Consider the following 20,965-nt stretch of genomic DNA (forward strand, 5'->3'; position numbering starts at 1 on the left):
ACTTTGGCTCATCCTTACCGTAACTCTCGACTCGTCAATGGGAACAACAACCAGAGGATAGTGCAGCTAGAGAAGTCTCTACATCGGGTATCCATCTTCTTCCTTTGTTGCATTCTCCTCTGTCTTGTAAATAGCTGTGCTTGGTCCAAGCTTTCATTTCAAGTTTAGTTTCTAATTTATTTGCAGAATCCACAATGTGTATAAGAAAACTCAAATCTTGTTCCAATATGAAACAGCAAATTGGGTCCCCAATATGAAAATGTTGCTGATTATGTTAGTTTAAGTTTGGTATTTTTGGTAAAGAACAAAAAAAAACATTTTGGTTGTTATGTTAAAAAATTATTTTTTAAAAGATTGAGTAACCTTATTTGGGTTCTCTAGTAAATGAATGATTTTGCAAAAATACTCTTAGGATTGCTTTACTTAAATTAATATTAATTATATGATTAATTAATTTGAGAATAACTTAGGAGAGGTACTCCACTAATGATGCTCTAAGAAAGAATAAGTAACTTCTTTTGTCATTAATTGTTTCTTTACTTTCTAAATGGTTTTCAAAAATTTTTTTAATCAGGTTTGTTTGTATACCAATAAAAAAATGTGTGTTCCAATATATTGTGATGGTTCCAAATTCAACACTAGTTTATGGAGCTTAAAAGGTATTGACACAAAATATCGTTATTTATCCAAATTCAACACTAGTTTATGCTGCTCTCTGTCTTCTTTGATGTTAGTACATACGAGATCTTTGGATTGATTTCAAGATCCAATGTATGTACGTCGTCGGAGCTGGCTGCATCTTCCGCCGAGAGCATCATGCGTGGCTTGGAACAACAAATGTCAAGATATCTCTAAAGAATAACCAGAAGCTGATGATGATGATCGCTTTTAGCCTCTATATATCAACAAAGAATACAACGATTAAGATGACATCCATTACATAAAACATAACTTGAAATAAGATACACAATAATTATAACTAGTTGTGTAAACAAATTTAACCCTTAAAAAAAAAAAGTCAATCATAAACAAACGTAATTAATCGCTATTACATTCCATTACAACCTAAAAAAATAAAATAAAATAAAAAAAATCTTCTACAAAATGTAAATTGCTTTGTTTTACAAATATAAAGTCTTCTATATATATAAAAATCATATATAACAATTCAGACAACTTCACGCGCCGGAGAAGGAGAATTCCGACAAAGAGGACACGAACCATGAATCCTAAGCCACGCATCTATACATTCAATGTGGAAGCAATGATCACATTCCGGTATGCAACGCACGGTCTCTTTGCTGGCATACTCCGATAAACAAATGGGACAAACAATGTCATTAGTTCCCGGTAATCTTCTACTCTCTCCTAATTCCATTTTCTTATATGATTCTATTACAGACTCGTCAAGACCCGTCGTTACTATAACCTCGTTTGGTTGCAGGGCAGCGACGGCCACGTTGCGTTGTCTACGGGAAGCGAATGTTTCGGAGGTGCAAACTCCTATTGCAATACAAGTAGCAAAGATCGTGACCGGTCCAATTACGCTCAGGATTATAATTTTAAGCACATGTAGTCCCGTGTTGTTACCTACAAAATCATTGTTTCCAAAGGTCAATTTTATCAATCATGTACGTATATATTTTTTCGTTCTCGTCAACAAAAACTGGGATAGTTCAAAACCATGAAACAAGTACAAAATTTAGTAATCAACACGTCATGTTGCGCATTAATCTTTTTATATATTCGTATTATATGGTTTTATATTTTATATACGGAGTACGACATTCTAGCGTGTAACATGAAAAGATTGGATTTTATCTTTTGAAAACTGTAATTAAGCAATTAATTTACTCAATAGTCAACGGCTCAATGTCAAATGTAATGCCTACTAAATTTTTTGTCCTAGTTGTTTAATGAGTGCATAATTATTTGAAAAACCCAATTTGTAGATATCCAATTCCACAAAGGCAACTTATTTATTCATTCTTTAATTATCAATGGAGTTATTAATTATAAGAACTAAGAAGAGAAAGAATTGTGAGTAATTAGTACCTGATTTTTCATAAGGGAAGCATTTCACTTGGAGAGAGGTATTGCTTATGAATCCACATCTCAAATAATCCCTCTCACAATGGCTACAACTTGGAGACTCCCATTTCAACTAAAGGTCTTGATTCTTGAGATCAGTCGAGAATCTTGATTTCTGGACAACAACCGGGCGAGAAACCGGAATAGCTACTGTCTTGACGATCTGACAAGAAGGCAGCATAGACTTTGCGAGATCCAAACTAGTTGTAGCTAAGAACGAGGTCGTTGAATTGCTTAGACATGGGATGGAGTCAAACCCGGACGACTTTGCAACCTCATTAGGACAGCTCAAGAACGTGTAGTTGACGAGGTAGAGAGCAGAGAAAGGAGATCCCAATATGTCAAAGGTCAAAAGCTTTCTTACTAAGCAATTTTCGGGGTCATAGAGACGAATCTGCTGCCTTATATAATCGATCTCTCGGACAAGAAATGTTCTGGTTTTAGGGAGCTTGAGAGATGTCTTGGGACTAATTGTACATTGGAGATTAAATCCGGCGTGGCCACAGAACTCAGACTGTCTCGAGAGTAACCAGAAAGGGAAACGGACATGAACATCGTCACGACCGCATGAGGAAGAAGAGCATTGTTTTGGGTGTGAAGCATGTAGAAGAGAGAAGATGCATAAGAGGTAAAGAAAGAGTTGTTTCGAGAAAGTCATATTGTGGTTTTGGTACCAAGGGAGGGACATGAAGACTTATTATTACACTTAACATAAATAGCTTTGTTGGTTAGATGAAGAATAATATAATATTGTAGTCTGATGGATCTATGGAAAGGTCGTACTTGTTCTCTTTTGAAGATAGATGCTCATTAATATACAATTTTAAGAAATTGAATGGAGACGTTAACGGAAGACTAAAACTTTGTTATTATTCATATCATGAGAACCCTTAGCACACACTTTAAATTTAATTCAGCTGTCCAAAAATCTGGTAGCATTACACAATACAATTTCAAAAGGTCATTCAAAATGATATATTTATTCTTCTTCAATATATAGTACCTACAAAAACTATCGTCAAAAGAAAAAACAAGTACTAAAAGAAAGATGTTATCCATAGTTAAAGAGTCATATATAAACACATCCGCAAAAATCTAAGCCTACGTTGTTTTTACATTCATGATAGAACCAAATAGGCAAAACTCGATGACAGGAAAGTATCGAGAGAAAAGAGCAGGCAAAGAGAGCTTTACTCGTCTAAGAAACTAAAAACTATTAAGATTGAATGAAAACATAAGAAAAATGATTGAGTAGAGGCTCAGATTCATGGTAGATGATGATGATGCAGAAACGCTTCCAATGAGAATAGTTGATTGTCCTGATTGATATAAACGATCTCGGAATAGAATGATGATGCTATTTAAGTATTTAACATTTGAAAAGAAGAATCCCTGTAAAGACGCAAGTACTGGACCAACACAGAGTATGTTTTCTTCTCTAGGCGTTTTTGCCTAAAGAATTACTCTAATTGTGATTTGACTGATGATTCTGCTCATCTTATTGTGCTTGACTCAATGACTATTGACTTTTTTTCTCATCGATTTGTCATTTGATGTTCCTGTAAGAGTTTGTAAGGATCGACTTTAGTGACAATTTTGGAGCTTTACAGTAAATTTGACCTCATTCATTACTTAGCTTATTCACAGAGACGTATACATATAGCGTAGAGAAGAGAATGAATGTTACGAAAAAAACAAAGAAAAAAACAAAAACAAAAAAACTACTGTAAAGTGTAAACACTTAAATTGTCATCAAGGAAATATGTCAAGAGTGAAATGAACCAACAACTTGAACATGTCCAAAGAATGACAGATATGATGTCATAAAGAAAAATACAAAAGCCAACAGGTTTATAAAAAGCAAACCAAGAGTATATACCAGAGTTTTTGAGACAAACAAGAACAACCATTAGTGTTCCTGAGAGCTAACCACCTCATCGAGATGGTAATCCATCACATTGGATAGAGCTTCGAGGAATGCAGCTTCGCTCGTCCCTGGAAGCACCGCTTCTTGAGCTTCCTCTACCATTTCCTCCACTAGAGACTTCTTAGTCAGTGTTTCTCTGCACATTATGGTCCCAATCTCAAATGCTGTTAGTCCTCTTTCCACTCCTTTCTTCAGAAGCATCGTTGAGATTCTGAGCGTTCTAGCCGTCTCCACAGGCATTTTCCATCCATAGAACTTCAGTAGATCGATATCTTCCTCTGCGTCCAGTGATCTAATGTAATCTTGAGTCTCCACAGAGTACGGTTTTCGGGCTTGTGGCCAATATAGCCACTCGAACGTGCAATCTTCAAACTGTTGCAAGATACAAAAGTTAGTTAGTTTCATGAAAATGTCAATATATAAGCAAAACTTAATAAAAGAAAGTAAGAGAAAAAGAAGTAAAGAGCACTTACGCTTTCAGGCAAGCAGTATCCATGATCTATAGGAACCAAAACAATCTTTCCGTTATCATCCTTGGTCATCAGAATGTTCCCACCATGTCTGTCTGCGTTGGCCAGTCTGATATCCAGCACAGAAATCTTATGAACTTCCTCTACTGGAAATGAAAGTGGACCCATATCTTCACAGCTGCCATCATTCTCAGTAAACATCTGAAGTGACCCAATCTTGGTTTTGATTCCTTTGGGATGGTTAAACCCGGGATGGAGACATTCAATCATAGTTGTGGGAGGTACACCAGCAAAACCTATCTCTTCACCAGACATAGATCGGTTCCCACTTTTGGGATGATCCAAAACGTAAGCAGCGACTTCCCTTAACGCACCTTCACCAACCTTTGTTCCTTTCTTCAAACCTTCACCGCTTGGCGAAAGTGGTAAACCCTGAGGATTGTTTTCGGCCATTGGTTCCTCATCGATAGGCTTAAATACACCAACAAATTTGTTGCCGGATGGACCCTGCATGAAATAAGCTCCTCCCGTGCCTTCTCTTGACCTGACCGGAGGATTCCCACTATTTAGTCCATCAGAAGCAGACTTAACCATATCTTGAACCACCAGAGGCACTTGAGCCTTGGAGTTGATAATCACCGGCTCCAAAGATAGCTTTTTAGGTGGGACAATGCTGTCAGCTTGACGACCCGTGTTGTTATCACTACTTGCTTGTGGGGCAACAATAGACAACTCAAAGTTCTTCTCGACAGGCTTAGCTCGAACTTTAGCAGATCTCCGGACAAGAAGATGCAAAACAGAGTCATCGTTTCTGCAAATGTCATTAATAAGACTCTGGTCCTCCAACTTCTCACCTTCGTAAAGCAACTCCTGTTCATCAGGATCAACAAAGTCACCACCACGTTTTTTAGAAATCTGCTTCTTGACATAACCAATGTTCCTCCCTCTCTCAACATGGAACCTGCAGTGTTTACCACAGGTGGTCTTAACATCAAGAACCTGGAGATCAGAGAGCTTAAGAACCAAGTGAAGTATGTTGCCTTCACTGACACCGTAATCACGCATATTAGAATTGCTTCTAGCTAGTTCCCGTCCCCCGAAAACAAGCTTCTGATTCCTCACCACAAACCCGCGGTAAGACTGAATCCGAAGCTTAACAGACTCAATAGAATCAGACTCGAGCACTCGCATTGGTATCACCGATCCGGGGAGTGTGAGGTAGATCATAATGGTATCGTCTGGAAAGGAATCAGCACAAGAGTTCGCACGAACCAGAGGCATAATCAAAGGCTCGTTACGAACCGGACTTAACGCAACACCAGCTGATGACATCTTGTTTACGGGATAAAGCTTTGGAGAAATCTAAGAACTTTGTTTACGGAAAAAAAATAAAAAACAAACAGGATTCGATGTCTTCTGAGAACACAAAATCCCTCGGCTTGATATATATACACACAAGCAACCGCAAAAAAAAGCCCTAAAATCCCAAATCCATAGCGTCTTTCTTCCAGAAACAAACAACAAACCCTATAAACACAAACAAAAGAGAGCAGATCAACAGATCAGGGATCGATCGCTGCAGGCGAATTTTTCAAGAATCGGTGGCAAATCCAGAGAAGACCAATCGGATTTCGATGACGACGTACCATATACAGAAAGAAAGAAAGAAAGAAAATTCAAAGAAAAAAAAAAATCAAAGAGAGCGGATTCTTACCAGAAGGAAAGAACCAAAGGGGTAAGGTCGGACAAAGCGTGGAGCTATAAAGGATTGATCCTAAGAATAGCAATCAAAAGAGAGAGAGTTAGGGTTCGAATCAATGGCGTACAAAGCATTCACAGCTCGCGAAACCAGGGTCAATAGAGACGGTGGTTTTTCAAAACAAAGCAAAAGGAAAGTAGGCAGGAAGGAAGGACACGTGTCGTCACCTCGAATGCGTCGATGACGCGTCTAATTGAATTGATGAATCTTCTCTTTTTTTTTTTTTTTTTTTTTTTTNGTACTTGTTTATTCTCGACGAAACATTTTTATACTAATCCGTATTTAATTTATCTACCAGCTTCTAGTGACGGTTGTATCACATTTTTCCATATTTTTTTCACCTTGGAATGGAAACCAAGCCAGAGAGACTTGGGGTTAGTTATTATTTAACCGTTTCCGGTTAGAGGGGGTTTTAGATAAGAATTAAAGTTTGGAGTCAGCGAACGGCGGGTACAATTGTAATCGTGTATGGGCCTAAACATTGGGCCTTTAATATTCTTCCTCGACTCGTTTCAGATCTCTGTTCTATTCAACGTTTCAGCTATGGAATATGAACATGAATATATTTGCTACAGTTGCATCTCTTACCAGGCTCATGAACATACATGTTAGACACACCATTTCATAGCTTCCGAGTTGTAATATTTGAGTCAATGACCCAGTACGTACAACTGTAACCGTATGGAAGTTGTAATTTGAGCATCTACACTAAAGGTTTCATCTTTACCAGGTTCATGAAGATTCGAGTACAACACTCTCAATTTGATAGCTTTCCTACATTGGAATCTATTGTTTGATATATTTAGTAACATCAGGAATTCTCTGTTTGTGACTTCTTAAAAGTCGCCATAGCCTTTATTTATCTCCCAAGATCACACCAATTCCAAAAATCACACAAATTGTTCTCAGCTTTCGAACAATCCTTTCGGAGAAAATCCACAGCTTTCTGTACTACACAACTCACTCGTCGATCCCAGAAGAGAGCTATAGAATTACAATAAAACTAGGTTCCAAAACGAAGCAATTGGAATCAATATACAAACTAAGTGATTAATCACACTCAAACTGAGATAACAAATTGATGAAACTACGAAAAGGAAAGAGAGCTAATAGAACTTCTCGTTATTCAATCAAAAGCTTAACAGCAGAGTCTCAACCATCAGGAAGAACACTCCTGACTCTTTCCTAAACAGAAAAGTTATTGAACAGACTTAGAATTCCACTTAAGCCTTTACAAACCAATACACCAAACCAGAAACTCAACCAACACACACAGAAGATAAAAAAAAAAAGATGCGATATTGCATCATGTTCTCATTCATTAAACACCAAGAAGATAAAAAGGAAACGACTTGTTTTTAGCTCACTATGTTTCCTTAGATCCCAAAAGATGTTAACTTGTTTCAGAAAAGAAACACGAAAATATCTTTGATAACGATGAACTGGAACAAACCCAAAGAGATCACCATCAAGTGCCTAGTCATCTCTTGATGAACGTAATCCGCCAAAATCTCTTCCATACCTTCGTTGATGTGATACAGTAAATGGATTTTTGGTAAGAACGATGCGTTAGTGTAACCTCGGGAAGACGAGAGACGCGAGAATTTGGCTGCGTTGTTGAGATCAGATTGTCGGATTGAAGAAGAGATCGAACGATCGGTGACGAGACTGGTTGAATCCGGTTTGAGTTTCTGGGCTAGAGCAAAGGGGATTGAAGAGAGGTCTCTTCCCATTCCCAGTGGGTTTCTCACGGCGGCGGTTGCGGACGCGGAGGAGATTTGGCTCATCGAGAAAGGTAACGACTTTGAGAGAGAGGCTTTATGGGATTGACGGTGGAGATCGAGGATGGTGCGGCGGAGAGACATCGCGACGGAGGAGAGAATTTGCCGGATAAGAAATGTTCTGAGGATTTTCAAGGAATTGAAATTGGATCTGATCGGATAAACAAACCCTAAGCGAAAATGAATCAGAGCAGAAGCTTCGTAGAGGAGAAGAGGCGTTTTAGATGTTGGGCTCTAGCCTGGGCTTTGTAGAACTACTACTATAAAGCCCAAAAACTAAAACAAAACGAAAATAGAATTTTTGATGAATTAACAAAATAATGTGGGATGCAATGTAACATTTAGATTGGATTATATTAACAACATACAAGATTATGTGAACTATATATAACTTTGATTGGATTATATTAACGTGTCATAACTCTTGCTTCATTGGGAGACAAAAAATAATAAAATCATTAAATATTTTGAACTTTGCTGCAAAAAATATTTAGATGTTCTTGAGTATTTTGCTCTAAAACTAGTATGTTTGATGCCAAAAAGAAAAATCACATTAAAAATTGATGTTAAGTCTGTTTCAATCCATTATATTTGTGATATATTTGATGAGAATATAAGAAAATCACCATATTTAACACATGGATCACAAAGAAAGAAAGAAAAGTCAAAAATATCTCTCATACTTTGTTTCATTTTCTTAAGTTGGAAAAATATTTCCCAAGATACAAATATATGTGAATTAATGATCGACATACTAGGTATTATAACGTTAGTGGAATATACTAAAACTGGATTCCTTTCATTCTAAGAAAGAGAACAGAAATGAAAAAAAAAAAAAAGGATGTTTATCTATTTCTCTAGTTGAACCTGGAAGTTACCTATACTGAAACAATGAAGCTTTCACCATCATGTGATACCTAGCTACAAATCACCAGAAACCTGTGAACTAGAAGATGGTAATGGCTGCTGCGTCGAGCTCGTTTCCGGCAGGTAAACCGCTGCTATAAGCTTCTCTTTGGACAATGGATCCGACAGGTTGTTAGACTTTACCACAAAAGTGTGAAACATTGTGTCTTCAGCTAACGATAACTTAGACTCCAATACACTAACCTCTGAGTTTCTCATTGCTTGTATAATTCTTGAAGCTGGATGTGAATCCAACGGTGAGATCACTCTTACAACAACCTCTTCATTTACAGCTTGAATGTCTACTTCTGGACTTTCACCTGTTCTTGTGGTCATCGATTCGGATAAGCTGCTCCCTGTTCTTACTCTTTCAGCTTCCATGATGTTTACTTTCTCTTGAAGCTCTTTGATGTACGAAATTGCATCTCCAAGTAGTGAAGCTTTGTCCATTTTGGAAATGTTTGGAACAACTGACCGTAAAGCGTAGAATCTTTGGTTAAGCTTCTCGCGCCTCTGCCTCTCAGCTTCCACATGGTTCAATGGCTCTTCTCTTCCGTTTGCAGGCTTTCTTCCTCGCTTTCTTGGTCTCTTCTCATCAACAACAGAAACGGTTCCAGCAACTGATGCTGCTAATAAGCTCGCTGGTCTTTTCGCAGTACAAGAATCTGATATTTCTAGTTGAGTGTTTGTAGATGGATTCGAAGAAGCGGCTATGGATGATGCCGCTAATTCAATCTGCGTCTTGTAATTGCTATTATCTAAAACCAGATTCACATTCTCTTGCACTTTCACATCTTCTCTCTGAGATGTGTAACCACCAAATGTCGTTGGACCGTTGTTATTATTATTATAGCCATCCCAACTTTGAGGAGTGAACCTCTCATCCAAGTTTCTTCTCACATCGAGCTTCTTAGGATACGCGTGAGCTACATGTTCTGAGTTATTCAGATCCTGCCCGAAGAGCCTGTGAATCCCTCCACTCATGTTGTTAGTGTTTGAAGTCACCATTAATGGCTGCGTAACTCTCCTCATGAACAAAGCTTGAACAGACTTAACCAAGCCAATGTTTTCAGGCAAAGACCAAACAGAACCAAGCTCAAGAACACCAGCATCAGTAGGAACCATAACAATCGTTCTGATTCCAGAAGATTTCGCCATAAAAGACCTGAAACAGTAATCAGACTCCGAGTTAACCGCACCAGAGAGCCAAACATGCTTCCCTGAAGCATAACACCTCCCAGGACCACCTTCACCGTGGTTGAAAAAGAAATACATAGAAGATAAGAAGAAAATCTCAGTAGCTGTAACTTTCTCTAAGCTCAAAGCATAATTGTCTTCATCAGATCCACCAAACAACCTGTGAAGCTTCTGCAACACTCTCTTCCTCATATCTTGCCATGTCTCTTCATCTAATCCCATGTAGTTAAAATGATAAGACCTAAGAGCTTTTGATTCCTCTTCCTCATTAGGCTCTCGACAACACCCATCTCCCCAACCTAGGACCTGTTGTCCGGATCTAGACATGGTCTGTTGCCAGAAAATAGCGTAGTTCCAGCTGAAATTCTCAGAGTTCGGCCAATCTACGAGACTAGAGAGCTTTTTATTCAAACTATCGTCAGTTCCCATAACCAAAAACAAATTCTGATTCGAATTTGAGTTTGCTCTAAGAAAATCAGAAGCTAAATGCCCTAAAACGGCACTAACCATCGATTTCTCTTCATCATCCCAACCCAAATCACTCATACTCATCTTTCTAATTTATCTCACCAAACCCAAAACCAGAAAAATCTCTGTAACCTCAAACAACTTAGTCGGAGAAAACAAAACCTTTCTTCTAAACAACTTAATGATAGACTCAATAAAGCTTGAAACCATATAAACTCGAGTCTCTCCAGCTTCAGATTCCAGTTACCAAATTCTTAATAAACACACAAAAAAAGGTCGGAACTTTGAACAATTTGAAGAACACCCACCAGGAAAAAAAAATTGCAAACCCAGTGATGAATCACGCTCAACAGAAGCTTGTGCCGGTTAAGAAAACTCTCGCCGGAGAATGATTCGAAAAAGCTTTGATTTTTACAACAAAGTGAACAATTGAATGAGCTTTGCAACTAGAAAAGTCATACAGACAAAAGAATAGAGTATGAAAACAAAGAGGTTGAAGAAGATACAGTTAGAGAGAGAGAGAAGAGAGAAGGAGACAAGACTGCTGGGGCAAGTTCGTACTATGAGAAAGCTCTTTTTTAAAAACCTAACCCATGGTTACTTATGGCACGTTAATGACTTTGGGTTATTCAAGTTAACCATGGTTGAGTTGAGTTTATCCAAGGTTTAGAATTAGAAACTCGATTAATCTGTGATTTATATATCCTCTCTTTCCAGATTTTAAGATCACTTGCTTTGGTTGTTTCTCTCCGAATAAAGATTTTTTTTTTTTAAAAAACAATATACTTTCATTTATTTTTGCGAAATTTATCGGAAGCTTTATCTTCTTCAGTGATCCGATTAATACCAAAATCTCGCTTGTCATTAAATTTGTCTCCTAATCTAATAAATTCGTAAAGTAGTTCTAGTAAATAATTAACGGTGATGACGTGATGTGTTATTAGGGAAACAACGTGATTAGCGAGCGCGTAATAGTGTTTTATATACACACGTGTGTATGTAACTACATGAGATTCAATATGCATATTAGCATATACGTGTATATATATATTTATATATATAAAGTATATATATTAATGTGCTTAAAAGAAAGTAAAAGATCACATGGCCGAAATATTTAAAATTTATTCTGTACTAAAATGTAGTACTGAATTAAATTTGTTTGTTTTATTTTCGCTAACCAATAAAAATAACTCACATGCATAAAGAAACAAGAAAATATTGTCTGAATTGCCTGGTGGGGTGTTTGTTATTTCAGACATCGTTATTAACGTGGGTCCTTTTAATAGGACTAGTAGGTTTTATTATTCTTATCAACAACACTCCTTCAAAATTCAATATATAAAATAGTAACTTTCTATATATATTTTTTGAAAAAAGTTGGAAAGAAAATATATTTGTCGCATAGGATATGCGTGAATCTCATGCCCAACAGTAACGTTCAACAAAAGGAGTCTCGTTCTGTGAGAGAGAGCACATGTCATGACTCCAACCTACTTTATTTTCTATCCTCATGTGTTTGTAATTTTCTTATTGTTTTCTTCCTTGCCCTTAATTGATTTTCGATTTAATTTTAAAAACTTCTGGATTGTTTACAATATGATTATTATTTATAGCCTGTGTTTAAGTTTTAATATTGCATGAGTTTTATCACGGGTTATGTATAATTACGAGATACGTCTCACCACGTTTTTATGGGAAGATTCTCCTTTTTATATGTATAGTAGTAACTAAAGTAGTTTAACATAATCAAATTTCTAGTTATTCGTCTATTGTTTCTACCGAATTTCATATTTATGTCTTCACAAGATACTTTCCTATGCTATATGCAATGATGGCTTGTCACCGGATCTTACTTGCGATCCAGGCAAGGTTGGCATAGCTCCAATTTATCCCACATACCATATATCTTTCATTTGTATGAGCTAGCTAGTAACGAAATGTGAACTTGTCAGCCTATAAACGAGCAATAATACCACAATACCAAAACGAAAGTTGAAAACCAAAAACATGCAAACGTTTACACAACATGTTTTTATGTGGATTAGAAAATTCAAGTCAATCAATCGTTTTGTGATAATAATTCTGAAATGAAAATCATATATGTATAGAGAAACTGCAATAAAATATGTGATGTATGAATTATGATCGATGTACAATGTACAATGTGACGTGACATACAAAATTTGACCCTTTTATTTTTATAGATTAAGGAAAAAAAAAAGATTAAGATGATAACGCCATGATTGGTGTCTCTTTGAGTAATTTGGAAGTCGCACCAACTTAGAGATTCCATTGTCTTCTCTTATCGATCAAAGTTTTATCTCATCCAATCTATTTTAATCAACTGTGTAACTACATATGTTTTGCGTAGGCTCGTTAATTAAGACGCTTATCATCTTGAAATATTCTTTCGTTTAAAGAGAATTTGTATTCGTATTTTTTTATACATAACGACGAGATAGGCGTATAATTGAAACGAACTAAAATAAAGTAGACAATACTATGGGATAAGAGTGGGAGAGTAGGGCTCACTGACATTGAAACGTATGGCAAAGAGCGAATGAGAAGAGGAGAAACGTGGGGTCATTTGTGGAGAGACACTCGTGACTACGGTGGTCTTTATTGCAGACAATAACTTCTCCTGTCTCACATGACACATTGCCTTTTTTCTCTTTCTTTCTTCAAAACGCTAAAACCTAAAAATGATTTGTCGTGTTTCACTTATTTTGGTCCTTCCTCAATTTCGCATTTCCTTTTTCTCAATCCTAACCAAAAACAAAACGCGTCTATCCATTTTCGTCGTAAATGAGAAGTGTAGGAAGATATTTTAAACATCTCATCAGTTGTACTCTTTTGGATCTTGTCTAGGATTTAGATATATCATATATGTATAATTATTTTGTTATTCAAAGTATTTACTTTTATTTTGTTATGTATTCCTTTTAATTGGCTCATTTGATTAAGACAAATATATATATATATATATATATATATATTACTTTTTCGAAAGTTGCCTATCTGTGTATAAGTATAAAATAAAACTAATATACAGAGTGTGGGGTAATAAACAATTTAGGAAATCACGGGAAAAATCAGATAGCAAACTGGGAACAAAAGGGCCTTATAAATAAATAAAGAAGAATCGCTTTGTTTACTTATTTTTCTTTTCTATTTATATAGATATCACGCGTTTTTCGTGGGCTTTCGATTGGGCCCCGTGACGTCGACATTTTTATTATATTTAAAATGAAGGCAAAAATAAGTCATGCGCCACTCTCACGTGTGACAAAAGCCTCACAAATGCTAGCTAACGCAGACTTAGGGTATGAATGGTGACTGCGGTTAGGGCGGCCAAATCCGTCAGCGGTTTAGTCCACCCCAAAAATAAGACGGACAGCAGACCACTGCGGACCAAGTCTATTTGAATGTAAAAGCGGTCCGCAGTTGGTTCGCAGCGGTCTTGTTTCTGCTTTATCTAGATCGCACCACTGCGGACTGCATTTGATGAATGGTAAATAAAAAGCGGTCCAGTCTGCAGACAGATTTGTCCGCCTTGACCGCTGCAACCATTCACACCCTTAAGCTAATGGGTTTTGGTTAATTCTTAGGGTATGAATGGTGACTGCGGTCAGGACGGCCAAATCCGTCAGCGGTTTAGTCCGCCCCAAAAATAGGACGAACAGCAGACCACTGCGGACCAAGTCTATTTGTATGTAAAAGCGGTCTGCAGTTGGTCCGCAGCGGTCTTGTTTCTGCTTTATTTAGATCGCACCACTGCAGACTGCATTTGATGAATGGTAAATAAAAAACGGTCCAGTCCGCAGACAGATTTGTCTGCCCTGACCGCTGCAACGCTGCAACCATTCACACCCTTAGTGTTCGTTACTCTTCTGGCTTTAACATCACAAAATCAAGCACAAAATTACAGAAGAAGAAAAAACGTCATCAAATTATTAACTGTTTGACTCTGACAAATTTTTTTTTTTTTTCTTGATTACGAAAGTATGTTTTTCATATTGTAGACAAACGAACGTGATGATAAGCTTGGACCAGCGCGTCAGAGAAGTTGACGGCTTTGAGACTTTGAAAGTCTACGTCGTCGTTTCGTCGGCATTTTCTTGTATTCCAAATCTTCTTCCCTTTTTTAGGTTAATTCACTACACGACTTTTCGCCAATACCACTCTCCACACGCTTTGCAACACGTTTTTTGTTGACAAGAATTTATTTTTGTTTAAGAACATGAAGTAAATAAAAGCTTTTAGATTTATTATAACTAATATAAATGCACGCACCGACAGACTCGGGTACTACAAAGTTTCTACCGACAAAAATTCTTGCTCTGAAACCATTAGACGTACTTATTAATAATGTCAATGCTCGTTAGTTATAGTATATCAAAAAAATCAAAATCAAACGCTTGTGAGGTTTATATACAGTATTAGGGTTCAGCCCATTAGATTAGTAGGCTTATAAGTAAAAAAAGAAAAAGCCCATTTAACCGACTGACTCTCTCGGGTATAGGCAAAAACCAGATAACCCGACTCCTTGCGCTCATCGGAAAATGATTCCAAAGTTCTAAAAAGTTAAAAGAGTTAAATGAAAAGATCTCTTTGAAATAAAAAAGCTTTCCGTTTCCCTCTTTTGAAGAACATCAGAAACCCTAAAAATCGCTACTCTCTCGTCTCTCTTCGCCGTCCTCTTCGCTTCACCTCTCCCGGCGAAACCCTAATCGCACAGCTCCGATTCGATCCCTTAGTATCTGTTGTGTTCTAAGAAAGATGGAGTGGAATCAGACTACTCTACAGTTCCTCTCGCAGTGTTTTCTCCACACGCTCTCCCCGTTGCCGGAACCTCGTCGATCAGCTGAGAAATCACTAGCGGAGGCCGCCGATGCACCTAACTACGGCCTTGCCGTTCTCCGTCTGGTGGCTGAGCCGTCAATCGATGAACAGACGCGTCACGCCGCTGCTGTCAACTTTAAGAACCATCTCCGTTCGCGGTGGCTACCTTCCGCTGATTCTGGTATCTCGCCGATCGTAGATTCGGAGAAGGAGCAGATCAAGACACTCATCGTCTCTCTTATGCTCTCTTCTTCTCCTCGTATCCAGAGCCAGTTGAGTGAAGCCCTAGCCGTCATCGGTAAGCACGATTTCCCCAAATCTTGGCCTGCTTTGCTTCCTGAGCTTATCGCCAACCTTAGAAACGCTGTTAACGCTGGCGATTATGCGTCCATCAATGGTATTCTTGGCACCGCTAGTTCGATTTTCAAAAAGTTTAGGTATCAGTATAGAACCGATGATCTCTTTACTGATTTGAAGTATTGCCTGGATAGTTTTGCTGCTCCGTTGACTGAGATATTCCAGAAAACGTCTTCGTTGATTGATTCTTCTGCGAGTTCTGGTGGCTCAGCTGCGATCCTGAAGCCTCTGTTTGAGTCCCAAAGGCTGTGCTGCAGGATATTTTACTCGTTGAACTTTCAGGACTTGCCAGAGTTTTTCGAAGATCATATGAAGGAGTGGATGGGAGAGTTTAAGAAGTATTTAGCTTCAAACTATCCCGCCTTGGAAAGCACAAAAGCGGGGTTAACACTTGTTGATGATCTTCGCGCTGCTGTTTGCGAGAATATCAATCTTTATATCGAGAAAAACGAAGAAGAGTTTAAAGACTTTTTGAATGATTTTGCATTAGTTGTCTGGACATTGCTCCGAGATGTGTCAAAGTCTCCTAGCAGGGATCAGCTAGCTACTACGGCAATCAAGTTTTTGACCACTGTGAGCACAAGTGTTCACCATGCTTTGTTTGCGGGCGACAATGTAATCAAGGAAATTTGCCAGAGTATTGTGGTCCCCAATGTTTGTTTGAGGGCTGAAGATGAAGAAGTTTTCGATATGAACTATATAGAGTTTATCCGTAGAGACATGGAGGGAAGTGATGTGGACACTAGAAGGAGAATAGCTTGTGAGCTACTCAAAGGACTTGCCACCAACTACAAAACACAGGTGACAGAAGTAGTTTCTGTTGAGATACAGAAGCTCTTGAGTTCATTTTCAGCAAATCCGGCTACGAATTGGAAAGACAAGGATTGTGCAATTTACTTGGTTGTCTCTCTATCTACTAAAAAGGCAGGGGGTGCGTCTGTGTCTACAGATCTCATTGATGTTCAAAGCTTCTTCACAAACATTATTCTCCCAGAGCTGCAAAGCCGCGACGTCAACAGTTTTCCAATGCTAAAGGCAGGGTCCTTGAAGTTTTTAACTCTGTTTCGTAGTCATATGCCTAAGCCTTTTGCAATGCAGTTGTTCCCAGAGTTGGTCCGGTTCCTTAAAGCAGAGTCGAACGTGGTCCATTCTTATGCTGCTAGCTGCATAGAGAAGCTCTTGTTAGTGAAGGAGGAAGGCGGACAGGGTAATAGGTATGCTGCTGGTGATATAAGTCCGTTTTTGCTGCAGTTGATGACGAACCTGTTTGATGCGCTGAAGTTTCCAGAATCAGAGGAGAATCAATATCTGATGAAGTGTATAATGCGGGTCCTTGGTGTTGCTGATATCAGTGCTGAGGTTGCTGGACCTTGCATCGGGGGATTGACCTCTATTCTCAATGATGTTTGCAAAAATCCTAAAAATCCTATATTTAACCACTATCTCTTTGAGTCTGTGGCTGTACTTGTTCGACGGGCATGTGAACGCGATATTTCTCTTATATCTGCTTTTGAAACGAGTCTTTTCCCAAGCCTCCAGATGATTTTGGTCAATGATATCACTGAGTTCTTGCCTTATGCGTTTCAGTTGCTGGCTCAGCTTGTTGAGTTAAATCGACCACCTCTCGCCCCAAGCTACATGCATATCTTCTTGCTGCTCCTCTCGCCTGAGTCATGGAAGAGAAGTGGCAATGTTCCAGCGCTTGTGCGTCTGCTTCAAGCTTTTCTGCAGAAAGCCTCTCATGAAGTTACTCAAGAGAATCGGTTGAGTCAAGTGCTGGGGATATTTGAAAAGCTGGTTGCATCTCCTAGCACAGATGAGCAAGGCTTTTATATCCTTAACACGATTATTGAGAATCTGGACTACAGTGTGGTTGCACCTTATATGAAGGGTGTATGGGGTGCTCTATTCACACGCCTTCAAAACAAAAAGACAGTCAAGTTCCAGAAGTCGCTAGTAATATTCATGTCGCTTTTCTTGGTGAAGCACGGGCAGGCTTATCTAGTGGAGACCATGAATACCGTCCAGCCAAACATCTTAACTGCAATCTTGGAGCATTTCTGGATTCCGAACCTGAAACTGATCATGGGAACTATCGAGGTCAAGTTAGCAGCAGTTGCTGCAACAAGACTCATATGTGAGACTCCGGCTCTCCTGGATCCATCAGCTGCTAAACTCTGGGGGAAGATGCTTGACAGTATAGTGACACTTGTTTCCAGGCCTGAGCAAGAAAGGGTCCTAGATGAACCTGAAATGCCAGAAATTTCAGAGAATATTGGATACACAGCTGCGTTTGTGAACCTTCACAATGCTGGGAAAAAAGAAGAGGATCCTCTCAAAGACATCAAGGATCCAAAGCAGTTCGTGGTTGCATCTGTTTCTAGGCTTTCTTCTGCTTCTCCTGGTAGGTACCCACAAATAATTGGTGAGAATCTCGAACAAGCTAACCAAGCAGCTCTGATCCAGCTCTGCAATGCTTACAACTGTGGAATTGCTTGACGTGGTAAGTGTTGGTATTAACTAACTTGAAGAATGTTTTCAGACTGTATTCAGGAATCAATCTTGACGTGATTTTAAAATTGGTTTGGCAGGAGGAGAGATGGGTTCGAGGAGAAAAAGAAAAGAAGGGAAACAAAGCGTCGTTGCATTGCATTGCATTTGTCATGCATATTTTTGTCTTAAATCGGGAGTTGCATAGCACTTGGAAGTTTTAGATTAGAGAAAGAGCATCATTTTCCAAAACTTGGATTTACTCTTTTGGCTTTGGCATTTTAATGGGGGCTGTCTTGTTTTTTTTTCCTTAAAAGTAAAGCATGTTGATCTCTGTATGGTTATGGTACTACATTAAAACCTCTATAAATTAATAATGTTAGGACCAAAACATTTTATTAATTTATATTGATATTAATTTATCAATAAATTAATATTAATTTATATATATTTTTTAATTGTTTAATGTTTTAAAAAATTATGAATTGAGATAATTTTTGCAAAATAAGATTAGAATTTTGATTGTTGTAAATTTTATGGTATTGAAATTGAATTTGACATAATTAAAAAATATTATTGACCATGAATTAAAAATATTATAGATAAATTCACTTATATACATGACATAAATATTTAAATTTATCTATGAGTAATATCAATTATCATATTATAATAGTCTATCAAAATAAAAATGATGCATATTTAGAAATTGAAAATTTTAAAAAGTTTTAGCTGTTTTATGAAATGTTATATAATATTTTCTATCATTATAGTTTGAAGATATAACATAACAACTGTTTTATAGATATGAGGTTTAAGAGAATATACTTTGTTATATCAGCATATATATATATATAAATTTACATAATTATTAATTTATGATATTATTAGGATCATATTTTATATGGAGATTTCAAAAAAATATTATCTTATTATTTTATGGAATTTTGTTATTTTTTACACTGTCCTAATTTGGGACTAGTAAAATTTATTAATTTATAGTGTTTATTAATTTAGAGAAGTTTTACAGTATCGTGTGTTTTATGTGCATTTTGTCGTTGTCATGGTCATCGACTATGGTTTATTATATAATTGGGGAAAGCAAGCATCTCTCTTAAATCTTCTATTTGGAAAATTAGTTAATATGTGGGCTTTGTAATCGAAGTCTGTCTAGAAAGAAAGAGAGAGAGTAAATGGGGAACAAGATGTGATAATAGCCTAATAGGGGTTTATTATAGTTGGTGGCTTGGTGCTAATCATATGGACCTATGACCACTAAACTCTTTCTAATCCTAATTAACAATATCGTAGTTGATAACACATGATTAAAGGAGGGGCGAAATGGTAGTTTTTTTATCTGTTTATTTTGTTGACGACAAACTAATATTAACCGTAAGTTTTTTACTTAGCAAATATAACTGTTGAAAAACATTTGATGTCCTGTAAATCATTTATATTTTCATATTTGAAACTTTATGCTAGTCATAAAATCTCTACAACAAAACATTAAGTTTCGGCTGGTATGTTGTCCTGGTGCCCATAAAATATGGCTCTCGCACGTTGGCGATATCAATGATTGTCATGTTTTTGTTCCTTGCACCGGCTTACTTATGTGATATGTGTTATAGATAGTTAGATTTGTATATGAAAGAGAAATAATGGAGTGGGAGAGAAAGAGATTGAGAGCCATCTGTGAGAGAGCCAGAGATGGTCATATATCATACGATCATGTGATTTATCATCTGGTTCCCTCGTTTTGTTTCTTTTTTCCTTTTCGTTTTATGATATAAGAAAATTGCATTAGTAATATATATATATATTACGGTGGACCAACCATTGTTAATATATATAGTAACTTTCTTCTTTCGGACTCTTTTTGAACTTTGTTTATAAATGTAATTTTATATTTATGTGTCTGTAAATTTGGCTTGAAGTAGATCCAATTCAATGAGCCCACACTCCAACATTAGTGTAATTTTTTTTGCCTTTTTTATTATTATTATAACACTCGATACTTCGATAGCAAAGTCTAGGTTTTGTGGGAATTCGATATCATATGTATAAGCGAAACTAATTAGAGTGATTTAGGGATAATATTTAGTTAAATGATTTGTTAAAACAGATTTAAGAGAAACAATTGTTAGCGAGTCTAGCTACCGAGTATCGACGTCCTATGTTATGTACTTACGGCATTTCCAACTCTCGTCTATTTTAAAGTCAAACTTCAATTATAGAGCAACAACCCTAATATATATTTTATTCTAATGATAAGATTACTCTATATATAGAACAATTTTATTTTTATTTCTATTTTTTTACATTAACTAAATTTTCAACTCTAAAATAAAATAATACATTGGAAGAAAATAATATTACAGTTATATATTACGAATTAGAAGTAAAAAAAAGATGGAGTGTTTTCTTCTTTCGCTACTAATAATGTTTTCTCCACGTTGAAAAAAAAATTAATAAAAAAATAATGTTTTCTCCACTATTTATTTTAAGAAATTTGACCAATCCGTTGACAACATGTGTGAGGTACCTTTATTTTAATTTAAAAAATGGAAAAGGTAAATAACACAAACAAGTACTAGGAATCCTTTCCTTTATTCATATCTGCCATTTGGTCCATTTCCTACAAATATATTTTAAAATTTACGAAAGAGGCTAATTC

General features: G+C 37.0%; 4 protein-coding genes and 1 pseudogene across 4 annotated transcripts; 1 reads left to right on the plus strand and 4 right to left on the minus strand.

Moving 5' to 3' along the window:
- On the minus strand, nt 1,101-2,756 carry LOC104793624 (annotated as a pseudogene).
- Nucleotides 3,724-6,369, minus strand: LOC104793625 (phosphatidylinositol 4-kinase gamma 4). Its single transcript, XM_010520020.2, has 3 exons — nt 6,203-6,369; nt 4,492-6,015; nt 3,724-4,390 (listed from the first exon to the last, which is right to left on the minus strand). Exons 2-3 carry the CDS (start codon nt 5,818-5,820, stop codon nt 4,001-4,003), a joined length of 1,719 nt encoding a protein of 572 aa, XP_010518322.1. The 5' UTR covers nt 5,821-6,015; nt 6,203-6,369; the 3' UTR covers nt 3,724-4,000.
- On the minus strand, nt 7,349-8,219 carry LOC104793626 (succinate dehydrogenase subunit 4, mitochondrial). The gene has a single exon (XM_010520021.2). The coding sequence runs from the start codon at nt 8,110-8,112 to the stop codon at nt 7,651-7,653; it is 462 nt and encodes a 153-aa protein (XP_010518323.1). The 5' UTR covers nt 8,113-8,219; the 3' UTR covers nt 7,349-7,650.
- Nucleotides 8,691-11,199, minus strand: LOC104793627 (transcription factor ABA-INDUCIBLE bHLH-TYPE). The gene has a single exon (XM_010520022.2). The coding sequence runs from the start codon at nt 10,681-10,683 to the stop codon at nt 8,950-8,952; it is 1,734 nt and encodes a 577-aa protein (XP_010518324.1). The 5' UTR covers nt 10,684-11,199; the 3' UTR covers nt 8,691-8,949.
- Nucleotides 15,165-18,419, plus strand: LOC104793628 (exportin-2-like). Its single transcript, XM_010520023.2, has 2 exons — nt 15,165-18,304; nt 18,393-18,419. Exon 1 carries the CDS (start codon nt 15,382-15,384, stop codon nt 18,298-18,300), a length of 2,919 nt encoding a protein of 972 aa, XP_010518325.1. The 5' UTR covers nt 15,165-15,381; the 3' UTR covers nt 18,301-18,304; nt 18,393-18,419.

Source organism: Camelina sativa, chromosome 6, assembly GCF_000633955.1.
Source record: "Camelina sativa cultivar DH55 chromosome 6, Cs, whole genome shotgun sequence".
Taxonomy (NCBI): Eukaryota; Viridiplantae; Streptophyta; class Magnoliopsida; order Brassicales; family Brassicaceae; genus Camelina; species Camelina sativa.